At 39.0% G+C, this 23,892-nt stretch overlaps 1 protein-coding gene across 1 annotated transcript in view; it reads right to left on the bottom strand.

Moving 5' to 3' along the window:
- Window positions 1-23,892, bottom strand: part of SVOPL (SVOP like) — a 73,296-nt gene that overhangs the window by 11,277 nt on the left and 38,127 nt on the right. The window contains exon 14 of the mRNA XM_007177090.2: window positions 20,505-20,594. Within this exon, the coding sequence (XP_007177152.2) occupies window positions 20,505-20,594 (90 nt within the window). The remainder of the gene's footprint in view (window positions 1-20,504; window positions 20,595-23,892) is intronic.

Below are 23,892 nucleotides of genomic sequence, written 5' to 3'. Positions count from 1 at the left end.
GAGAGAAGAACCTTGTTCTTCAACAACACTAAGAAAAATAATCAATTTTTCCTAAATTAACAGATACATTTAATGACCTAACAATTAACATCTTAATAGGATTTGGGCAGACAAGGGAGGCACATTGCAAACAAATGATTCTAAATCTTATCTGAGAAAGAATAGCAATGACGTGGAGCTTACACAACCCGTTTTGAAAATGTACTATAAACCCCATCTGATTAATGAAAAGAATATGACAATGACGAAACCACACAGATCAATGGACTAAAATAGCAAGGCTAGAAATAGACCAAGTGATTGTGGGAATATAAAGCAGACATTTCTAATCCATGAGTAAAAATATAGGTAAATAAATGAAATAAATAGTTAAATAAATAAATAGTGTAAGGACAACTGGCCTGCCATATAGGAAATCATAAAGCTGTTTCCTGCATTAAACCTCACACTTCGATACTATGATGGCCTGAAAGAGGGCACAACAGGGATTTCTGGGTCAGACTTTGGGATACATTTCACTTTGAGAAAATTGATTAAGTTGTACACTTACGATTTGGCCACTTGTATATGTATGTCATATTTCAATAAAAAGTTTGCGCACCTTTTCCCCCCAAAAAAGACAAGGCCAGAGAAGGACCGGAAGAAAAGAGATGTGTATTCTCAGAATTCTAATCATAGAACCCAGAATATTGATAAATTTGAGTGTCTATGAACTCTAAGTTTCCGTACAGAGAAAGAGGACCATAAACAAGAAGGAAAGACAAACAAAAAGTTGGGAGGAACATTTGCACTATGTCAGGAAAATGATTAAAATCCTTTATATATATGAAGGACTCTCACAAATCAGTGTATTAAAGACCGAATTGAAAAATGGACAAGGACCTGAGTGAACAAGCTAAAAAAGATAGATAGCCAGTTAAAATATGAAAAGAACATTCAGTTTCATTCCTAATCAAAGAAACGTGAATTACAATATCAAAGAGATATCATTTATTGCCAGTAAGATTGGCAAAGATGAAAAAGACAAACAAAACTAGTTGGCCAGTATGTGAAGCAGCGAGGCCTAACACATTGGTACAACCTTCCCAAAGAGAATTTTAGCACAGTGTATCAAAATGGAAAATGAGCAGACCCCGTGACCTACCAATCCAATTTCTAGGAATTATCCTAAAGAGATAATTGCATAGTTGGATAAAAATGTAAGCACAAGGGTGCTTATAACTGTTGTTTATAATAGACAAATATCAAATAGTCTAGACATTTAACAATACAGAACTGACAAAGTTCTTGAAAGTAATTTTTGGAGTATACATATGACATTTTTCAGCATGAAAAAGGGCTTGACTTTTATTTTTATCAACATGAAAAATGTCTGTAACATATTGTTGCATGCCAAAAGCAGGCTATAAAAAGTCCATGAAGGTTTGGGTTCAAGATGAACCCACCTCCTCTCACAGACACACTGAATCTACAGCTACATACAAAATAATATCCTCTGAAAGAAACCCCAAAACTAGCTGAGTGACTCCTACACATCGGGCAAAGAAAAAAACCCCACATCAAAATGGGTGGAAGAGGCTGAGACACAATCTTACATGAACTCACCCCCAGTTCAGTGACCCACAAAAAGAGGGGAACTCACAACCTTGAGCTTCTCCATGAGGAGTGACAGGTTCAAACCCCACATCTGGCACCACAACTTTTAAGACCTGCACCTGAGAGATGAACCCGCAAAACATCTAGTCTTGAAAGCCAAGAAGGCTTGCATCCACAACAACAAGACAAGGCTACAGCAAACTGAGCATTGTCCTTAGATGGCTCCCAGGGACTCACCTGGCTACCCACCTGGGGCCCAGTGCAGAGTCGGCCCACTGAAACACATCCAGTCTTTCTGTGAAAGAGGCTTACTTGCTTATTTTAAACCATCACCTTGTGGGGCAGGCATCTACTGAAATACTCTGCAAAGATGAAGGCTGGCAGGTGCCATCTTTATGCTGTCCCTCCGCCTTGCTCCAAATCTCTGGTATCTCCCAAAAAGGAGCTTGTGTACATGTATGGGGTCCCCATTTTTGTGGCTACTGCCCAGGGAACACCCCTTGATCGCCTGGCTCTGGTGGCCAGCAGGGTTTATGTTTATGGGTCCCACAAGACTGTAACAGAGAAAGAGTTCTTAACTACCTACACCCCAGGGCACAGCAGCAGAGAGCCAGCAGACTGAAACACCTTCTTTCTGGGAAAGAGGCCTGTAAGCTTATCTTCATAGCTGCAACCTGGGTGGCAGGCTTCTAATTAAACACACATCTAGGGACCAACTATAATCCTCTCCAGAGACCAGAAGACTGGCTGGTGCTATCTTCCTGCTCTCCCTCTGCCCACTCCCAAAGTAGTAAAAATAACCATAACTACAATAATGTGTTAACGGATACACAAGATAAAAATATGTAAATTGTGATATCAAAAACAAAGTGTGGGTGGAGAGTAAAAATGTAGAGCTTTAGAAAGCATTTGAACTGGAGCTGCTATCAAATCAACTGTTGTATCTCTAAAATGCCTTATGTAAGTCTCATTGTAGCCACAAAGCAAAAACCTAGAGTAGATACACAAAAGAGAAAGAGAAAGGAATCCAAGCATAGCATGACAGAAAATTGTCAAATCACAAAGGGAGAGCAAGACAAAAAGAAATGAACCAAGGAACAAAGACAGAAAACAGAGAAATGGCAATGAGTATATACCTATCAATACTTACTTTAAATGTAAAAGGACTAAATTCTCCAATCAAAAGACAGAATGACAATGGATTTTTCAAAAAATAACGAGACCCATCTATATGTTGCCTACAAGAGATTCACTTCAGATGTAAGGATGCACACAGACTGAAAGTGAAAGGATGAAAAAAGATACTCCATGCAAATGGAAACCAAAAAGAAAGCTAGGGTAGCTATACTTTTATCAGACAAAATAGACTTTAAGTGACAAAGAAGATCATTACATAATAATAAAAGGGTCAATCCAACAAGAATATATAACATTTGTAAATACTTATGCACCCCATACAGGAGCACCTAAATATAAAAAGCAAATATTAACAGATCTAAAGGGAGAAATAGATGTCAATACAGTAATAGTAGGGGACTTTAATACCCCACATTCACCAATGAATGAATGAATAATATCCAAAATATAAAAAAACTCATACAACTCAATAACAAGAAAACAATTCAATGTAAAAATGGGCAGAGGATATGAAGAGACAATTTTCCAAAGATGACACACAGATGGCCAACAGGTATGTGAAAATCTACTCAATATCACTAATCATCAGGGAAATGAAAATTAAAACCACAGTGAGATATCACCTCACACCTGTTAGAATAGTTATTATTAAAAAGGCAAGCAATCACAAGAGCTGGTAAGGATGTGGAGAAAAGGGAACACTTTTGAACTTTAAGACCCCACATTCACCAATGGTGGGAATATAAATTGGTGCAGCCAATATGGAAAACAGTATGGCATTTCCTCAAAAAATTAAAAATAGAACTACCATATGATCCAGCTATTCCAGTTCTGGGTAATTATCTGAAAGAACCAAAAATACTAACTTGAAGAGATATCTGCACTCCCATGTTCATTGCAGCATTATTTGCAACAGCCAAAACATGGAAACAAGCTAAGTGTCCATCAGTGGATGAATGGATAAAGTAAATGTGGTATGTATATATATATACAGTGGAATATTATTCAGCCATAAAAAAGAAGGAAATCCTGGCACTTACAACAGCATGGATGGACCTTAAGGGCATTATGCTCAGTGACATAAGCCAGATAGAGAAAGACAAATACTGTATCATCTCACTTATGTGGAATCTAAAACAAACAAACACTGTCACAGGTACAGAGAACAGATTGGTGGCTGCCAGCAGCAGGGGTGGGGGTGAAATGGGTGAAGGGGATCAAAAGGTACACATCCTCCAGTTGTAAAATAAATAAGTCCTGGGGATGTATGGTACAGCATTGGGACTATAGTTAATACTGTATTATATACTTGAAAGTTGCTAAGAGAATAAATCTTAAAAGTTCTCATTACAAGAAAAGAAAAATGTGTATGTATGGTGATGGATGTTAGACTTATTGTGATCATTTTGTAATATATACATATATGGAATCACTGTGCTGTACACCTGAAATTAATGTAACATTATGTCAGTTATATCTCAATTTAAAAAGTATATGGAGATGGGATCAAGATGGTGGAGGAGTAGGACATGGAGCTCACCTTCTTCCACAAAAACATTAAAAATTGATCTACAAGTAGAAGGATTAACACAGAACACCAGCAGAAGACCTCAGACTTCTGAGGGCAAGGAAACCTCCATGTAACCAGGTAGGACAAAAGGAAAAAGAAAAAGAAAGGAATTGGGATGGGGCCTGCACCCCAGGGAAGGAGCTGTGAAGAAGGAAAGGTTCCTACACCCTGGGAAGCCCCCTCAGTGGTGGGGGAGATCAGCCTGGATGGAGGGGGAGCTTCAGAGCCTTGGAGGAGAGCGCAGAAACCGGTTCGTGGAAGGCAAAACAGAAAGTAACTTGCACAGAAGGTCAGCACTGCCATCTTGCACTCCTCAGGCTGAGACACTCATCGGTTGCTGCAGGTGGGGGCTGGGTGCTGAAGCTCAGGCTTCAGAGGCCAGACCCAGGGGGTAGGACTGGGGTTGGCTGTGCAGAGACAGCCTGAAGAGGCTGGACTGTGGCAACTGAGGGTGTACACAGAAGAAGCCTGGGCACACCAGAGAGGCAAGCTGCCATTACTGGGGGGTGCACAAGGAGAGGGGCAGGACCACCATAAGAGCTTCTTTCCCTACGAGAATTCTCAGGCAACAAGACACTGCCAACAGGAGCAGGGCATAAGTCACCGCCACCGCTACAAGACCCGTGAGCAGGTGCCAAGAACTGCCCTCCTGTCCCAGGAGTGTGCGGACTGCAGCTACCCCTAGGAAACCCACAAGCAGACACCAAGCCCTGCCCCTGCTGTCCCAGAAGTGCACTGCCCGCAGCTGCCACTATGAGACATGTGAGGAGGGGCCAAGCACTGCCCTCCCATCCCAGGAGTCTACGGACCACAGCCACCCCTAGGAGATCCACAAGCAGGTGCCAAGCCCTGCCCCTGCTGTCCCAGGAGTGCACTGGCCACAGCTGCCACTATGAGACCTTCAAGCAGGCGCCAAGTGCTGCCCCAACCATCCTAGGACTGCACAAGGGCCACCACACCTGCACACCCCATATAAAGTGGATAACGGCCAGCACACACTGATGAAAGAGGCAGCAAGCATCCAAACTAAAAGCAGCCCCTTGATTCTGGACAAGATGGCAGAGTAGAAGGACTTGAGCTTACCTCCTCTCCTGAAAACACCAAAATCACAACTAACTACTGAACAACAATCAACAGAAAAGACTGGAACCCACCAACAAAAGATATTGTACATTCAAAGACAAAAAAAATCCACAACAAGACCATAGGAGGGGTACTTTCATGACATAATCAAATCCCATACCCACTGGGTGGGCAACTCACAAACTGGAAAATAATTATATCACAAAGATTTTCCCACAAGAGAGTTCTGAGCCCCACGTCAGTCTCCCCAGCCTGAGGTTCTGGCACTGGGAGGAGGAACGCCCCCAGAGCACTTGGCTTTGAAGGCCAGTAGGGCTTGAGTACAGGAGCTTCACAGGACTGGGGCAAACAGAGACTCCACGCTTGGAGGGCACTCACAAGGGTTCAAATACACTGGGACCCAACACAAAGCAGTAAATCCATAGGATCCCGGGCTGGACCTACCTGCGGGTCTTGGAGGATCTGCTGAGAAGGCAGGGGTCAACAAATGCTAACAGCCAGAAAAGGAGAAATCAACAGTAATACAATAATAGTGGGGGACTTTAACACCCCACTTACATCAATGGATAGATCATCCAGACAGAAAATCAATAAGGAAACACAGACCTTAAATGACACATTAGATCAGATGCACTTAATTAATATTTATAGAAGATTCCATCCAAAAACAGCAGAATACACTTTCTTCTCAAGTGCACATGGAACATTCTTCAGGATAGATCACATCTTGGGACACAAAATCAAGCCTCAGTAAATTTAAGAAAATTGAAATCACAGCAAGCATCTTTTCTGACCCCAGTGCTATGAGATGAGAAATCAATTACAGGAAAAAAAAGAACTGTAAAAAACACAAACACGTGGAGGCTAAACAATACGTTACTAAACAACCAATGGATCACTGAAGAAATCAAAGAGGAAATCAAAAAATACCTAGAGCCAAATGACAATGAAAACACAATGATCTAAAACCTATGGGACACAGCAAAAGCGGTTCTAAGAGGGAAGTTTATAGCAATGCAATCTTACCTTAGGAAACAAGAAAAGCCTCAAATAAAAAACCTAAGCTTACACCTAAAACAACCAGAGAAAGAAGAACAAAGAAAACCCAAAGTTAGTAAAAGGAAAGAAATCATAAAGATCAGATCAGAAATAAATGAAATAGAGATGTAGAAAAGATCAATAAAACTAAAAGCTGGTTCTTTGAGAAGATAAACAAAATTGATAAACCATTAGCCAGACTCATCAAGAAAAAGAGGGAGAGGACTCAAATCAATAAAATTAGAAATGAAAAAGGAGAAGTTACAACAGACACCGCAGAAATACAAAGCATCCTAAGAGACTACTACAAGCAACTCTATGCCAATAAAATGGACAACCTGGAGGAAATGGACAAATTCTTAGAAAGGTTTAACATTCCAAGATTGAACCAGGAAGAAACAGAAAATATGAACAGACCAATCACAAGTAATGAAATTGAAACTGTGATTAAAAATCTTCCAACAAACAAAAGTCCAGGACCAGATGGCTTCACAGGTGAATTCTATCAAACATTTAGAGAAGAGCTAACACCCATCCTTCTCAAACTCTTCCAAAAAATTGCAGAGGAAGGAACACTCCCAAACTCATTCTATGAGGCCACCATCACCCTGATACCAAAACCAGACAAAGATACTACAAAAAAAGAAAATTACAGACCAATATCACTGATGAATATAGATGCAAAAATCCTCAACAAAATACTAGCAAACAGAATCCAACAGCACATTAAAAGGATCATACACCATGATCAAGTGGGATTTATCCCAGGGATGCAAGGATTCTTCAATATACGCAAATCAATCAATGTGATACACCATATTAACAAATTGAAGAAGAAAAACCATATGATCATCTCAATAGATGCAGAAAAAGCTTTTGACAAAATTCAACACCCATTTCTGATAAAAACTCTCCAGAAAGTGGGCATAGAGGGAACCTTCCTCAACATAATAAAGGCCATATACGACAAACCCACAGCAAATACCATTCTCAACGGTGAAAAACCTGAAAGCATTTCCTCTAAGATCAGGAATGAGACAAGGATGTCCACTCTCACCACTATTATTCAACATAGTTTTGGAAGTCCTAGCCACGGCAATCAGAGAAGAAAAAGAAATAAAAGGAATACAAATTGGAAAAGAAGAAGTAAACTGTCACTTTTTGCAGATGACATGATACTATACATAGAGAATCATAAAAATGCCACCAGAAAACTACTAGAGCTAATCAATGAATTTGGTAAAGTTGCAAGATACAAAATTAATGCACAGAAATCTCTTGCATTCCTATACACTAATGATGAAAAATCTGAAAGAGAAATTAAAGAAACACTCCCATTTACCATTGCAACAAAAAAAATAAAATACCTAGGAATAAAGCTACCTAGGGAGACAAAAGACCTGTATGCAGAAAACTATAAGACACTGATGAAAGAAATTAAAGATGATATCAACAGATGGAGAGATATACCATGTTCTTGGATTGGAAGAATTAATATTGTGAAAATGACTCTACTACCCAAAGCAATCTACAGATTCAATGCAATCCCTATCAAATTACCAATGGCATTTTTTACGGAACTGGAACAAATCATCTTAAAATTTGTATGGAGACACAAAAGACCCCGAATAGCCAAAGCAGTCTTGAAGGAAAAAAACGGAGCTGGAAGAATCAGACTCCCTGACTTCAGACTATACTGTATAGTATACAAAGCTTTGTATACAAAGCTACAGTAATCAAGACAATATGGTACTGGCACAAAAACAGAAACATAGATCAATGGAACAAGATAGAAAGCCCAGAGATAAACCCATGCACCTATGGTCAACTAATCTATGACAAAGGAGGCAAAGATATACAATGGAGAAAAGACAGTCTCTTCAATAAGTAGTGCTGGGAAAACTGGACAGCTACATGTAAAAGAAAGAAATTAGAACACTCCCTAACACCATACACAAAAATAAACTCAAAATGGATTCGAGAGTAAATGTAAGGCCAGACACTATAAAACTCTTAGAGGAAAACATAGGAAGAACACTCTTTGACATAAATCACAGCAAGATCCTTTTTAACCCAGCTCCTAGAGAAATGGAAATAAAAACAAAAATAAACAAATGGGACCTAATGAAACTTCAAAGCTTTTGCACAGCCATGGAAACAATAACAAGACGAAAAGACAACCCTCAGAATGGGAGAAAATATTTGCAAATGAATCAACGGTCAAAGGATTAATCTCCAAAATAAATAAACAGCTCATGCAGCTCAATATTAAAGAAACAAACAACCCAATCCAAAAATGGGCAGAAGACCTAAATAGACATTTCTCCAAAGAAGACATACAGACGGCCACGAAGCACATGAAAAGCTGCTCAACATCACTAATTATTAGAGAAACGCAAATCAAAACTACAATGAGGTATCACCTCACACCAGTTAGAATGGGCATCATCAGAAAATCTACAAACAACAAATGCTGGAGAGGGTGTGGAGAAAAGGGGACCCTCTTGGACTGTTGGTGGGAATGTAAACTGATACAGCCACCATGGAGAACAGTATGGAGGTTCCTTAAAAAACTAAAAATAGAATTACCATACGATCCAGCAATCCCCCTACTGGGCATATACCCAGAGAAAACCATAATTCAAAAAGACACATGCACCCCAATGTTCATTGCAGCACTATTTACAATAGCCAGGTCATGGAAGCAACCTAAATGCCCATCGACAGATGAATGGATAAAGAAGTTGTGGTACATATATACAATGGAATACTACTTACTCAGCCATAAAAAGGAACAAAATTGAGTCATTTGTTGAGACGTGGATGGATCTAAAGACTGTCATACAGAGTGAAGTAAGTCAGAAAGAGAAAAACAAATATCGTATATTAACACATGTATGTGCAACCTAGAAAAATGGTACAGATGAACTGGTTTGCAGGGCAGAAGTTGAGACACAGATGTAGAGAACAAACGTATGGACACCAAGGGGGGAAAACCGCGGTGGGGTGGGGATGGTGGTGTGCTGAATTGGGCGATTGGGATTGACATGTATACACTGATGTGTATAAAATTGATGACTAATAAGAACCTGCAGTATAGAAAAACAAACAAACAAAAAACACAACTAATACTAAACTTTCTTTGGGTTATTTGTATGGAATTATGTTAATATAAATGTTTCAGACATTACATGAAATTTCTAAATATCTTATATGTTCTGATATAATGTTATAAGTCATAATTCTAGTTATTACTTTAAGATGTATATCTCAGAAATAACTAAATTTCCTTGTCAATTGCATTATTATGAACTTTCATCAAATCTTTAACCGTGGTCATTTTTAAGTCTTTTGTCATTTACAGACAGTTCTGGGCGTACTCTAATGCTTTTGCAAAAATGTTCCTATAAAAGGGTTTCATCTTCAAGGAATTCATGGAAAAGACTCTGACAAGTACAGGTTTCTGGTAACTGACTATACTGCTGAACTGAATGAATAAGCATTTTCAGAACTCTAATGGAAAAGTGATGAATTCGTAAAAGTGCTAACAAAAGATCAAGATTAAAAAATTAATTACATGGGACTGAGTGAACTGATGAGGATGATTATAATTTTTGTGACTTTCTGTCTGAATAAAAAAAAAAATCCCACAAGGACTCAGAGGCAAAAAATATACAAATCAATTTTCACTGCAAAGTAAAGGAGCTGTTACAGTGGAGGATTACTGGACTGAATGTCAATATTATGACATAGTATGAGTGTGTTTCATGTTTGGTAATTGCAATCATTGTTGCTTTTGTTGTGGTCATCCATTTACAATGCTTGGTGTCAGTTTATTTATCTCTTGTAAAAATAAAATACAGTGTGTGTGTGTGTGAAAAAAAAAAATGAAGCAGGGGATTAGGTTAACTCTTGGGACTGGGTTGAATAACTAATCTAAAACGTACTGAGGGTAAAGCAGCTCTGTAAGAGAAAATATTGTGTTTATATATGAATCTTTTGAACTTGAAGTACTTGAGGAATACTTAGGTAGAAATGTATAGCAGGGCATTGGTTTCAAGTTTCTGAAACTCAGAAACAAGCCGTTGGCCAAAAATACACATTTGGGAGTCACTGATTTTATTTGAAGTTATAGGTTTAGGTGAGGTTACCTAAATGTCATAATTATTATGATTTTATCATGATATTTTAAATTTAACTCCCTAAGTGGACAAAGTACTCTATTAAAATAATTAAGCAAATGCCCTGCATATTTGCCTTATAATAAATTACAGAATAATTATGTATATTTTTTATAATGTAACTGCTTTCAGCATCATAGTGCTATTGGTTAATTTGGTCATTCCCCAAGTTTTAAAAAGACTCCAAGTTTAGAAACTGAGAAAAAATTGTAGCATGATAGTGCCTTATTAAGAAGTTTTATGTATATCAAACCTTTGGATGCCCACTGTACTCTAAGCTTTTTGAAATCCAATCAATCAAATCAATGTGTCTGAATTCTTCTAGCACAGAGTCTGGTACAAAGTAGAAACTCAATAAACATCTGTTAAATGTGTGACAAAGACTGTGTAGCAGTTGAACAAAACTGGAGATTAAATATATACAGAAAATTTTAAAAATAAATAAATAAAAAATAAAAGCTGGTTCTTTGAAAAGATAAACAAAATTGATAAACTTTTAGCCAGACTCATCAAGAAAGACAGGGAGAGAACTCAAATCAATAAAATTAGAAATGAAAAAGGAGAAGTTACAACTGACACCACAGAAATACAAAGGATCCTAAGAGACTACTACAAGCAACTATATGCCAATAAAATGGACAACCTAGAAGAAATGGATAAATCCTTAGAAATGTAGAACCTTCCAAGACTGAACCAGGAAGAAATAGAAAATATGAACAGATCAATCACAAGTACTGAAATTGAAACTGTGATTTAAAAACTTCCAACAAACAAAAGTCCAGGACCAGATGGCTTCACAGATGAATTCTATCAAACATTTAGAGAAGAGTTAACACCTATCCTTCTGAAACTCTTCCAAAAATTCCAAAGGGAGCAACACTCCTAAACTCATTCTATGAGGTCACCATCACCCTGATACCAAAACCAGACAAAGATACTACAAAAAAGAAAATTACACGCCAGCATTACTGATGAACACAGACACAAAGATACTCAACAAAATACTAGCAAACTAAATCCAAAAATACATTAAAAGCATCATACACCATGATCAAGTGGAATTTATCCCAGGGATGCAAGCATTCTTCAATATCCACAAATCAATCAGTGTGATATACCACATTAACAAACTGAAGAATAAAAACTATGATCATCTCAATAGATGCAGAAAAAGCTTCTGACAAAATTCAACACCCATTTATAATAAAAAAAAAACTCCCCAGAAAGTAAGCATAAAGGGAACTTACCTCAACATACTAAAGGCCATATATGACAAACCCACAGCTAACATCATTCTCAACAGTGAAAAACTGAAATCATTCCCTCTAAGATCTGGAACAAGACAAGGATGTCCACTCTCACCACTTTTATTCAACATAGTTTTGGAAGTCCTAGCCCCAGCAATCAGAGAATAAAAAAGAAATAAAAGGAATCCAAATTGGAAAAGAAGTAAAACTGTCATTGTTTGCAGATGACATGATACTATATATAGAAAATCCTAAAGATGCTACCAGAAAACTACTAGAGCTCATAAATGAATTTGGTAAAGTTGCAGGATACAAATTTAATACACAGAAATCTCTTGCATTTGTATACACTAACAATGAAAGAGCAGAAAGAGAAATTAATAATCCCATTTACCACTGCATCAAAAATAATAAAATAGCTAGGAATAAACCTACCTAAGGAGGCAAAACACCTGTACTCTGAAAACTATAGGACTCTGATGAAAGAAATCAAAGATAACACAAACAGATAGAAAGATATACCATGTTCTTGGGTTGGAAAAATTAATATTGTCAAATGGTTATACTACCTAAGGCAATCTACAGATTCAATGCAATCCCTATCAAGTTACCAATGGCATTTTTCACAGAACAAGAACAAAGAAATTGTAAATTTGTATGGAAACACAAAAGATCCCGAATAGCCAAAGCAATCTTGAGAAAGAAAAACAGAGCTGGAGGAATCAGGCTCCCTGACTTCAGACTATACTACAAAGCGACAGTCATCAAAAAAGTATGGTACTGGCAAAAAAACAGAAATATAAATCAATGGAACAGGATAGAAAGCCCAGAAATAAACCCATGCACCTATGTTCAATTAATCTATGACAAAGGAGGCAAGAATATAAAATGGAGAAAAGACAGCCTCTTCAATAAGTGGTGCTGGGAAAACTGGACAGCTACATGTAAAAGAATGAAATTAGAACATTCTCTAATGGGACTTCCCTGGTGGCGCAGTGGTTAAGAATCTGCCTGCCAATGCAGGGGTTATGGGTTCGAGCCCTGGTCTGGGAAGATCCCACATGCCGCGGAGCAACTAAGCCCGTGCAACACAACTACTGAGCCTGAGTCTAGAGCCTTCAAGCCACAACTACTGAAGCCCATGTGCCTAGGGCCTTCTCTCAGCAATGAAGAGTAGCCCCCCTTCGCCACAACTAGAGAAAGCTCACGTGGCAACGAAGACCCAATGCAGCCAAATATTAAAAATTTTTTTAAATTTAAAAAGGAGGGTGGGAAGGTAGGAGATGCAATAGGGAAGAGATATGGGGATATATATATATATATATGTATAGCTGATTCACTTTGTTATAAAGCAGAAACTAACACACCACTGTAAAGCAATTATACTCCAATAAAGATGTTAAAAATAAATAAATAATTTTAAAAAGAAAAAAAAAGAACATTCTCTAACACCATATGCAAAAATAGACTCAAAATGGATCAAAGACCTAAATATAAGGGCGGACACTATAAAACTCTTAGATGAAAACATAGGCAGAACACTCTTTGACATAAATCGCAGCAATAACTTTTTTGATCCACCTCCTAGAGTAATGAAATAAAAACAAAAATAAACAAACGGGACCTAATTAAACTTATAAGCTTTTGCACAGCAAAGGAAACCATAAACAAAAAGACAACCCACAGAATGGGAGAAAATAATGTGCGAACGAAGCAACCAACAAGGGATTAATCTCCAAAATATACAAAGAGCTCATGCAGCTCTATGTCAAGAAAACAAACAACCCAATCAAAAAATGGGCAGCAGATCTAGTGGGGGTGGAGGTGCCACACTGCGCTGCACACAGGATCTTAGTTTCCCAACCAGGGATCAAACCCATGCCCCATGCACTGGAAGTGCAGAGTCCTAACCACTGGACCGCCAGGGAAGTCCCAGGCAGAAGATTTAAATAGAAATTTCTCCAAAGAAGACAGCCAGATGGCCAAAAAGCACATGAAAAGATGCTCAACATCACTAATTATTAGAGAAACGCAAATCAAAACTACAATGAGGCATCACCTCATACCGGTCAGAATGGCCATCATCAAAAAGTCTATAAACAATAAATGCCCGAGGAGGTGTGGAGAAAAAGGGAACACTCCTGCACTGTTGGTGGGAATGTAAATTGGTGCAGCCACTGTGGAAAACAGTATGGAGGTTCCTCAATAAACTAAAAATAGAATTACCATATAATCTAGCAATCCCACTCCCAGGCATATATCAAGGCAAAACTATAATTCAAAAAGATACATGCACCCTTATGTTCATAGCAGCACTGTTCACAATAGGCAAGACACGGAAACAACCTAAATGACCATCAACAGATGAATGGATAAAGAAGATGTGGTACATATATACAACGGAATACTACCCAGTCATAAAAAAGAATGAAGTGATGCCATTTGCAGCAACATGGATGCAACTAGAGATTATCATACTAAGTGAAGTAAGTCAGAAAGAGAAAGACAAATACCATATGATATCATTTATATATGGAATCTAAAATATGATACAAATGAACCTATCTATGAAACAGAAACAGAATCAGGGACATAGAGAACAGACTGGTGGTTGCCTAGAGGGAGGGTTTGGGAGAGGGATGGATTGGGAGTTTGGGATTAGCAGCTGCAAACTTGTATATATAGAATGGATAAACAATGAGGTCCTACTGTATAGCACAGGGAACTATATTCAATATCCTGTGATAAACCAGAATGGAAAAGAATATGGAAAAGAATGTATACATATGTATTACTGAGTCACTTTGCTGTACAGCAGTAATTAACACAACACTGTAAATCAACTATACTTCAATTAAAAAAATAAAAATAAATAAATTGGTATAACCACTATGGAGAACAGTACGGAGGTTTGTTAAAAACGAAAAATAGAACTACCATATGACCCAGCAATCCCACTCCTGGGCATGTATCCAGAGAAAACCATAATTTGAAAAGATACATGCACCCTTGGGGCTTCTCTGGTGGCACAGTGGTTAAGAATCCGCCTGCCAATGCAGGGGACACAGGTTTGAGCCCTGGTCTGGGAAGATCCCACATGCCACAGAGCAACTAAGCCTGTGCGCCACAACTACTGAGCCTGCGCTAGAGCACGCAAGCCATAACTAATGAAGCCTGGGCACCTAGAGCTCATGCTCCGCCACAAGAGAAGCCACCGCAATGAGAAGCCCGCGCACCACAACGAAGAGTAGCCCCCACTCGCCGCAACTAGAGAAAGCCCGCGTGCAGCAACAAAGACACAACTCAGCCAAAAATCAATTAATTAATTAATTTTTTTAGAAAAGAAAAGATACTTGCACCCCAATGTTCATTGCAGCACTTTTTACAATAGCCAAGACATAAAAGCAACCTAAATGTCCACCGGCAGAGGAATGGATAAAGAAGATGTGGTACATATATAAAATGGAATATTACTCAACCATAAAAAAGAACAAAATAACGCCATATGCAGCGACATGGATGGACCTAGCGATTATCATACTAAGTGAAATAATTCAGACAGAGAATGACAAATATCATATGATATTACTCATATGTGGAATCTAATTTTTAAAAATGATACAAATGAACTTATATACAAAACAGACTCACAGATTTTGAAAACAAACTTATGGTTACCAAAGGGGAAACGGGGAAGGGATAAATTAGGAGCTTGGGATTAACATAAACACACTACTATATATAAAATAGACAACCAATAAGAACCTACTGTATAGCACAGGGAAATCTACTCAGTATTCTATAACAACCTATATTGGAAAAGAATGAGTATATGTATATGTATAACTGAATCACTTTGCTGTACACCTGAAACTATCACAACATTGTAAATCAACTGTACTTCAGTAAAATTTAAAAATTAATTAATTAAAATAAAAATAGATCTCATTAAAGTGGAATCACCCTATGAATAATGTTACCATAAATATCATGCTAACAATTGAATTCCAATAAAGTATTTTAAATCTATTTAAAAAATAAAAAGTATATAACTATGATCATATTTGAGTAAAATGTATATGCATATTTATATGTACATACGCTTAGATATATTGCAAGGGCTTCATTAAAATATTTATATCCAGTTATCTCCAGTATATATTAGGGTAGTAAATATTAGGGTAGTAAAATTTTATTTCTAGTTTTTAATTTTTGTGTTTTCAGTGCAGAAGAAGAAAAAATCACATGGTCAAAATTGCCTTTGGAAATCTCTTAAATCACTGAAAATACAATAAACACAAATGTATTTATGAACCACACTTGACATTGACAAAAACTTTCTCCTTGACCAAACCCTAGCCAGGCTTTTCTAAGCTGCTTCTCACCTAGGCCTCAATCTTGGTATATAAAGATTTGAACAAAGACTAACAGTTTCTAACAGCTCAAAGCCACACCCCTCGGATGATCCTAGCTCTCGTAAAAGTGCCTACCTGAACATACTCAAGGCTTCCAAAAAATTTACTGTTTGTTCCGATTGATACCTGGAGATAGGGCTCCTGTCTGGGTTTCACATGGACCAACCCCTCTTACCACTTTTTGCCGATTTTCACTTCCCTTTCTCTATTGAGAACTTCCTTGTCCTATTCCCTCTTCTCCCTTTAAAAAGCCCAGTCACCTCCGTACAAAACAAAGTTGAATTCAGTTCACACTGGACTCTTTTTCCCTACTGCAATAATTACTAATCAAAATCTGTCCCTACCACTTTAACTAGTGTCTGACTTTATCTTGGACAACATAGTTTCTCAGTAAGTTTACTGCTTACCAGAAATCACTAATGAAACTATGAAATGGATAGATTTTTTATTCCCATTAACTGGTGAAGTTCTGTGTATCATCTTATGCATTGATTCATTGTTTCCATGCTTCTGGGGAAGGTCAGGAATTAAACAGGACAACAAAATCATTGTTCAGCTGTGACAATTCAATTAGGGTTTTTTGAAACCCTTGAAAATTAAAGGTTTGTCTTTCATCCTTGTCCAGTATTTTTTTTTTCCTGGGCAGAAATTAAAATTTTTTATGTAGTATTTCCCTCTATAAGAGAAATGGTTTTCCAGAATTCTGAAATCTCCCTTTTCATTTGAGTACATGGCGATGTGAAATTAGAGTCTTATGATAAGCTTGTTCCTCCCTTGCCCTCTCCCAATCCCCTGCCAATTCACTCTTCAGCAACCAGAGTGCTCTTTGTAAATTGCAAAACTGATCATGACACTGCTTAACACCCTTCAATTACTTCCCACTCCTCCTAAGAAAAAAAAACCGAAGTATGCCTGCAAGGCACACTCTCTCCCTGTACTTCTCTGCACTTTGCTCATCAGAGCTATTTTCTATTCCGAGAACACACCAAGCTCGTCCCATCCCCAGGACTTTGGACCAGATGTCATCCCACCTGAAATGCTGTTACCCTTTACAAGTTGTCAGCTTCTTATACTTCAGGTCTCAACTCCAAAGTCACCTACCCAGAGAGGCCTTGCCTCTTTCTATAATTTTTTTAAATTGAAGTACAGTTGATGTACTTTATTACATAAGTTACATACAGGCGTACAATACAGTGATTCACAATTTTGAAAGGCTACTCTCCATTTATAGTTACTCTAAAATATTGGCTATATGAAGCCTTGTCTTTTAAAAAGGCCTGTCCCTCATGGAATATATGGATTTTAATTCAATTTATCTTTCAGTAAAGGAATTTTGAGCCAAAAGAGGGGGTGGGGGGAAGGCCTGTCATCCCTTTCACTCATTATCATTGCCTCCCAACATACTTTCAAGTTGAGTGCTTTACAGATATGCAAATAATTAAGATACGCAAATAATTAACTTGAATCATCTTAATTTTGTGCATATTTGTAAAGTCCCCAACTTGAAGTCAGCATCTTGAGAGCAGGAATCTTGTGGTGGTGTGCTGCGCAATGTTTAACAGGCTTTCCAGAAACTGTCCTGATGGTAGCATTTGCCTGTGGCCATGGGATAAAAACCACCACCGTGCTAATTTCAAGCTACAACGTGACATCAACTAGCTTGCAAAGTAATTTCCTGAAAATTTAACAATCAGCTTTCACAAGCCAGTGCAGGCCAGTTCTAGCACACCACTGGACCCTGGTCTGGCTTATTTACTGCTGTAAATAAAGAGAACAATGCCAGGCACAGAGTAAGCGTGCAATAAATGCTGGTTGAATGTTGAACTGGGATAAATTCTTCTCTTTTTTTTTTGGCCATGCCTCGCGGCATGCAGGATCTTAGTTCCCCGACCAGGGATCAAACCCGCGCCCTCTGCAGTGGAAGTGTGGAATTCCCTTATAAATTCTTGCTTCTACTCTATCAAATACAGATTGTAGCTTATGGAGTTCTTTCTGGCATTCTAACTGCCAAACTGTGAAAGAGGCAGTCTGTAGAATTTGTAGAGAATTACCCTGAAAACAACTTGTCGAATGAGTCACCAAAATAAGTTCCTAAATGAAGGACAAAAGAAAGCGGAGGAGAAAGGGAAGGGGAGTGGGAAGGGAAGGAAGAGGAGGAAGAAGAAGAATTAAGTGAAAGTAAAGTCAATTTCCTTACTGATGGCCACACCTCTCATTGGTCCCCAGACCAACAGCATCAGATTCACTCTGGATTCCTGCTAAAACTGTAGGTGATGGTCCCATATACAGAATCAGAATCTCTGGGTGAAGTCCAGGAATCTTCACGGTATCAAGTTACCCTAGTAACTCTGATATGCACTGAAGCTTGAGAACTGCGTCCAAGGGTACACTGACGGATGAGCTCATGAGAGTGTCACCAAGCCCCACTCCAAACCCAGGCAAATATTCTACGAGCAAACACAAAGCTTCCCAGATTCGAACTTCCCATCCTAAACCTGGTGAGGAATGCAAAACATTTCAATTGCATAGTGATTGAAATAACTCAACTGGACTTAAATATTTCTCAGTAACAGAAATACTCTTATTTGAATATTTAGCATTTGGCCTTGATGCTATTGATCATTGTTATGGTTATTAGCTAACACTTATTGAGGGCTTACTATGTGTCAAATGTTGGGCTCAGTGCTTTGTATGTATTAATCTCATTTAATACTGAGAGGAAACCTACGTAGTGGGTGCTATTGTTTATCTTCATTTTACAGATGAGGGGGGCATAGAAAGTTGGGTGACTTCACTGTGAAGAGTTGAGACCTCCCCCAGCAGGACGCTAAGCAGGACAAAGCCCTGTGCCCCAGGAGACCTGGTCCTAGCTGAGATATTTCCTGGTCCACAAAGTCGCCAAAAGCAGGGTGGCCTCAAAGATAAATGCCCACAAATACCCAGAGAAAATGTTCTAAGTGGTTGAGAACCAAGAGACTCTATTCCCAATTAAAGCTTGGAAAATAAACTCTACCTCGGTCTGATCATCCAGAAATAGGATCAATATTTTCCTGCTGCCTTTCACCATTATGTTCTTTTCTGAACATGGTGAAATAATAAGCGCAAAAGAACTGTGAAAAGCAAAACCGCAAGACCAGAACTGCCCTCATTTTTAACTAAGTAGGCAAAATAGTCCCAAAATAGTTTTAATAAGGGTGGTAGCAAAATCCCATTAAATTATAAGAAATACACATTACAGTCTGTTTAGCCCATGGCAACCCCCTTTCTCTGAAAACTGCCCCTCCCCGGTTGCATTCATCCATAAGCCTGACTCTTGGCCGCAACTGATTTAGCTCAACTATGAACAACTGACCAGGCCTGGCCAGTGAGATGCCAGAGAGAGCATCCTTCCGGGATGCAGAGAGTACTTTGGTGTCTTCTGGTGCCTGGATCTAAGGATAGATGTTTGGGATTTGCGGGGTGGCCACGTCCGTGGACAAGTATAGCACCCTGGTCTTGAGGGAGTACAGCCTGAATGCTCAGTGACCCTGGGCCCCAGATAGATGTGAGGGGGACAGAGCCTGGGTCCCTGACAGCCCTCACTGCCTGGATCAGGCCCACCCAGGGCCCAGCCTCACTCTTGTCTTTGGCTGCAGCCAGCTCAGGTGGATTTCCATTTCTCGTGGCCAAAAGAGAATGATCAGGGCAGAGGGGCAAGCTGTTTGGCCCTCTGAGGAACCATGACCATGTGGGTCACCATATCTGCCTCTGTTTCTCTCCTGAAACAGGGCCCATCCAACGGTCCAGATCACCCCTGGATTTTCTCCCAGCCTGTGCCTGGTTTGTCCACATGCTGGACTTGACCTGCCCAGTGCCACATCCTTGCACCCTGGTTCAGCATCCCTGCACTTCTCTGCTCTGGTTTTCAATTGCACCCTTGACAGTGTCAGGGTTGGAGCTCATTGTCGTTCAGCTGCTCCAGCTCCTTGTGTCATCCATGTCTTTTGCATCCTCCCCCAACAATGTCCAGCAAAATCTAAACCCTGCATGCAATGCAATACATGCTATTGACTGGAAGCCTGGAAGCATTAATTTAGCCTCTTTTCCCAGCCAAATTAACCAGACAATGGGAAAACAACACCTCAAGGAAACTCAAGTAAACAAATCCTTGGTTAAACCCTTAACCTGAAGGGAGCCAGGTCCCTCTTTCCCCACCTCCCTTAGACATATCCTCCCTACAGAGACCCCTGGGCTGTACCTGGGATATAAATGGCTCCACCACTGCACCAATGCGACACAGGGATCCACTGGTCCCCATCCCCAAAGCGCGCATCGTTGTGGGGTAGACCTGGAGTAGAGGAGCGTAGAAAGCATCAGTTAGCTTAAACCCCTCTTTCCCAAGTCCTCTGCCCTTCCCTCCACAGGTCAGGCTTTGGTATATACAAAAGGCCAAATATTCTATATGGATATATAGGATATAGAAGATGTTCATTTTCTCAGGTATACAACTTTGAATTTTAACAATATCAGAAAATAAACACTTAGAAATTATCCTTTAAGTGAGCAAATTCCAAAATATGTGTTTAATATTCCAAACGTAATTTTAGAAAGGTACTTGCAATCAGACAGAAGATTTCCACTTTAGAGCTATAAACGTATAAAGGTGGTTCTACTGAATGGAGAGAAAATACTCCCCAAATAATAACAATCCAACCAAACCTTTAATACAGATACAGTGAAAAGAATCGATGAGAGTGCCACATACACGCTACACCATTCACCATGTTTGTGTTGCAAGATCTTACGGCGCAGTCTGCAACTTTCTTGCTGCAACTTTCTTGCATTTATGGTAAAACCTCATTAATCTGTACTTCACTGATCCAGAGTTCTTAATAAATAAGCAAATGGTATTTAATAAAGAAGATTTTAAGGAGAATATATGAAAGAATGCTTCTTTTAATTTTAGAAATTTTTCTCTTAACGCTATAAATACTGATCAGTTTTCATCAATTCACTAAAGCAAAGCACGTGGCCTCTTTACTTGGCCGCATCATGTTACCCACCATCTGCCAAATGCAAAACACAAGATGCTTTCCTGCCCCGGGGGGGCACTGCTATATTTATAAGAATGTCTGGGGGTGGAGTGCCTTTTCACAGAGGTTTTTTTCTAGAAAATGAGGCTGCTGGCTATTGAAAACAATGGATTCAGATACATACAGATGATCTTTGCTCTAATATCAATTTTTTTTTGTTCATTTTTGACAATTCTAGGAGATGAAATAATAGAAGACAAGCATCTTCAGGTACACATCTTTTTTTTTTAAGCAATAAGTATCAGGGAAAAAGTACTTAGGGACGACCCTTTAAATGAACACATCCCAAAATATGTTAAATTGAATATTCCAAATATAATTTTAGAGGCACACCACAATACACATAGACTTTTAAGTTCACAAATTCACAATAATTTTAGAAGATTGTTAATGGAACTAAATGAAATACTACATATATGTCAAATGTGTCATAATTTCCTATTTTTATCTACGTGAGGGGAAAAGAATCTTTTTCTCTGTGGTTTTGATATGTCATCTGTATTCTAAACAGACTTCTACCTTTCCCAAGATGAAGATGAATGCAGCTTTAGCAGTCCCTATAGCACCACTTTCTCTGGCTCAACGAAAGGCAAAACCAGTTAAAATACTAAGTTTCCTACTCAGATATTGCTTACTTCTAGGAATATTTGCTCTTTAAAGTGGTGGTTTCTGAGAAGCCCCTCAGAAGTAGATGTATTAAGTAGATATAGTAATTCAATAAATTAAGAATAAATTACAAACAAGACCAAAAGACAACCCTCAGAATGGGAGAAAATATTTGCAAATGAAGCAATTGACAAAGGATTAATCTCCAAGATGTACAAGCAGCTCATGCAGCTCAATAACAAAAAAACGAACAACCCAATCCAAAAATGGGCAGAAGACCTAAATAGACATTTCTCCAAAGAAGATATACAGATTGCCAACAGACACATGAAAGAATGCTCAACATCATTAATCATTAGAGAAATGCAAATCAAAACTACAATGACATATCATCTCACACCGATCAGAATGGCCATCATCAAAAAATCTAGAAACAATAAATGCTGGAGAGGGTGTGCAGGAAAGGGAACACTCTTGCACTGTTGGTGGGAATGTAAATTGATACAGCCACTATGGAGAACAGTATGGAGGTTCCTTAAAAAACTACAAATAGAACTACCATACGACCCAGCAATCCCACTACTGGGCATATACCCTGAGAAAACCATAGTTCAAAAAGAGTCATGTACCAAAATGTTCATTGCAGCTCTATTTACAATAGCCAGGACATGGAAGCAACCTAAATGTCCATCGACAGATGAATGGATAAAGAAGATGTGGCACATATATACAATGGAATATTACTCAGCCATAAAAAGAAATGAAATTGAGTTATTTGTAGTGAGGTGGATGGACCTACAGTCAGTCATACAGAGTGAAGTAAGTCAGAAAGAGAAAAACAAATACAGTATGCTAACACATATATACAGAATCTAAGGAAAAAAAAAAAAAGGCCATGAAGAACCTAGTGGCAAGACGGGAATAAAGACACAGACCTACTAGAGAATGGACTTGAGGATATGGGGAGGGGGTGGGGTGAGATGTGACAGGGTAAGAGAGTGGCATGGACATATATACACTACCAAATGTAAAATAGATAGCTAGTGGGAAGCAGCCGCATAGCACAGGGAGATCAGCTCGGTGCTTTGTGACCACCTAGAGGGGTGGGATGGGGAGGGTGGGAGGGAGGGAGATGAAAGAGGGAAGAGATATGGGAACATATTGTATATGCATAACTGATTCACTTTGTTATAAAGCAGAAGCTAACACACCATTGTAAGGCAATTATACTTCAATAAAGATGTTTAAAAAAAAAAAGAATAAATTACTACTATATTCGAATTTAAGCTACCTACAACAAACAACAGACAGAGTGGGATGTGATCTTTCAAAAGAATAAAGGTGGGCTTCCCTGGTGGCGCAGTGGTTGAGAATCTGCCTGCTAATGCAGGGGACACGGGTTCGAGCCCTGGCCTGGGAGGATCCCACGTGCCGCAGAGCGGCTGGGCCCGTGGGCCACAACTGCTGAGCCTGCGCGTCTGGAGCCTGTGCTCCGCAACGAGAGAGGCTGCGACGGTGAGAGGCCCGCGCATCGCGATGAAGAGTGGCCCCCGCTTGCCACAATTGGAGAAAGCCCTCGCACAGAAACAAAGACCCAACACAGCCAAAAATCAATCAATCAATCAATCAAACATATGCATCTGATTCAAGATCCTCATTAAAAAAACAAAACAAAACAAAACAGAAATTTATAAAAAAAAAAAAAAAAAAAAGAATAAAGGTGAAAAATACATTCTAATTTTAAAAAGGGAGAAATACGGTGTTTTACATTTTATCAGCAACATGCAGGTACCGGGCCCTATCCCTATTTCTTCAGGAAGCACGGTATGAGGGCAAGAGTTGTTTTTTACATGGATGCAGTTTAGTGAGAAGGGAGAAGGTCCTATCTTTCTTCTCAGAGACTGGCTTTCACTAGACCCCATGGGGCAGGAGAAAGGCCACATCAAA

Source organism: Balaenoptera acutorostrata, chromosome 7, assembly GCF_949987535.1.
Source record: "Balaenoptera acutorostrata chromosome 7, mBalAcu1.1, whole genome shotgun sequence".
Taxonomy (NCBI): domain Eukaryota; kingdom Metazoa; phylum Chordata; class Mammalia; order Artiodactyla; family Balaenopteridae; genus Balaenoptera; species Balaenoptera acutorostrata.
The sequence above is the reverse complement of the archived record's forward strand: the minus strand, read 5'-3'. Positions and strand labels throughout refer to the sequence as shown.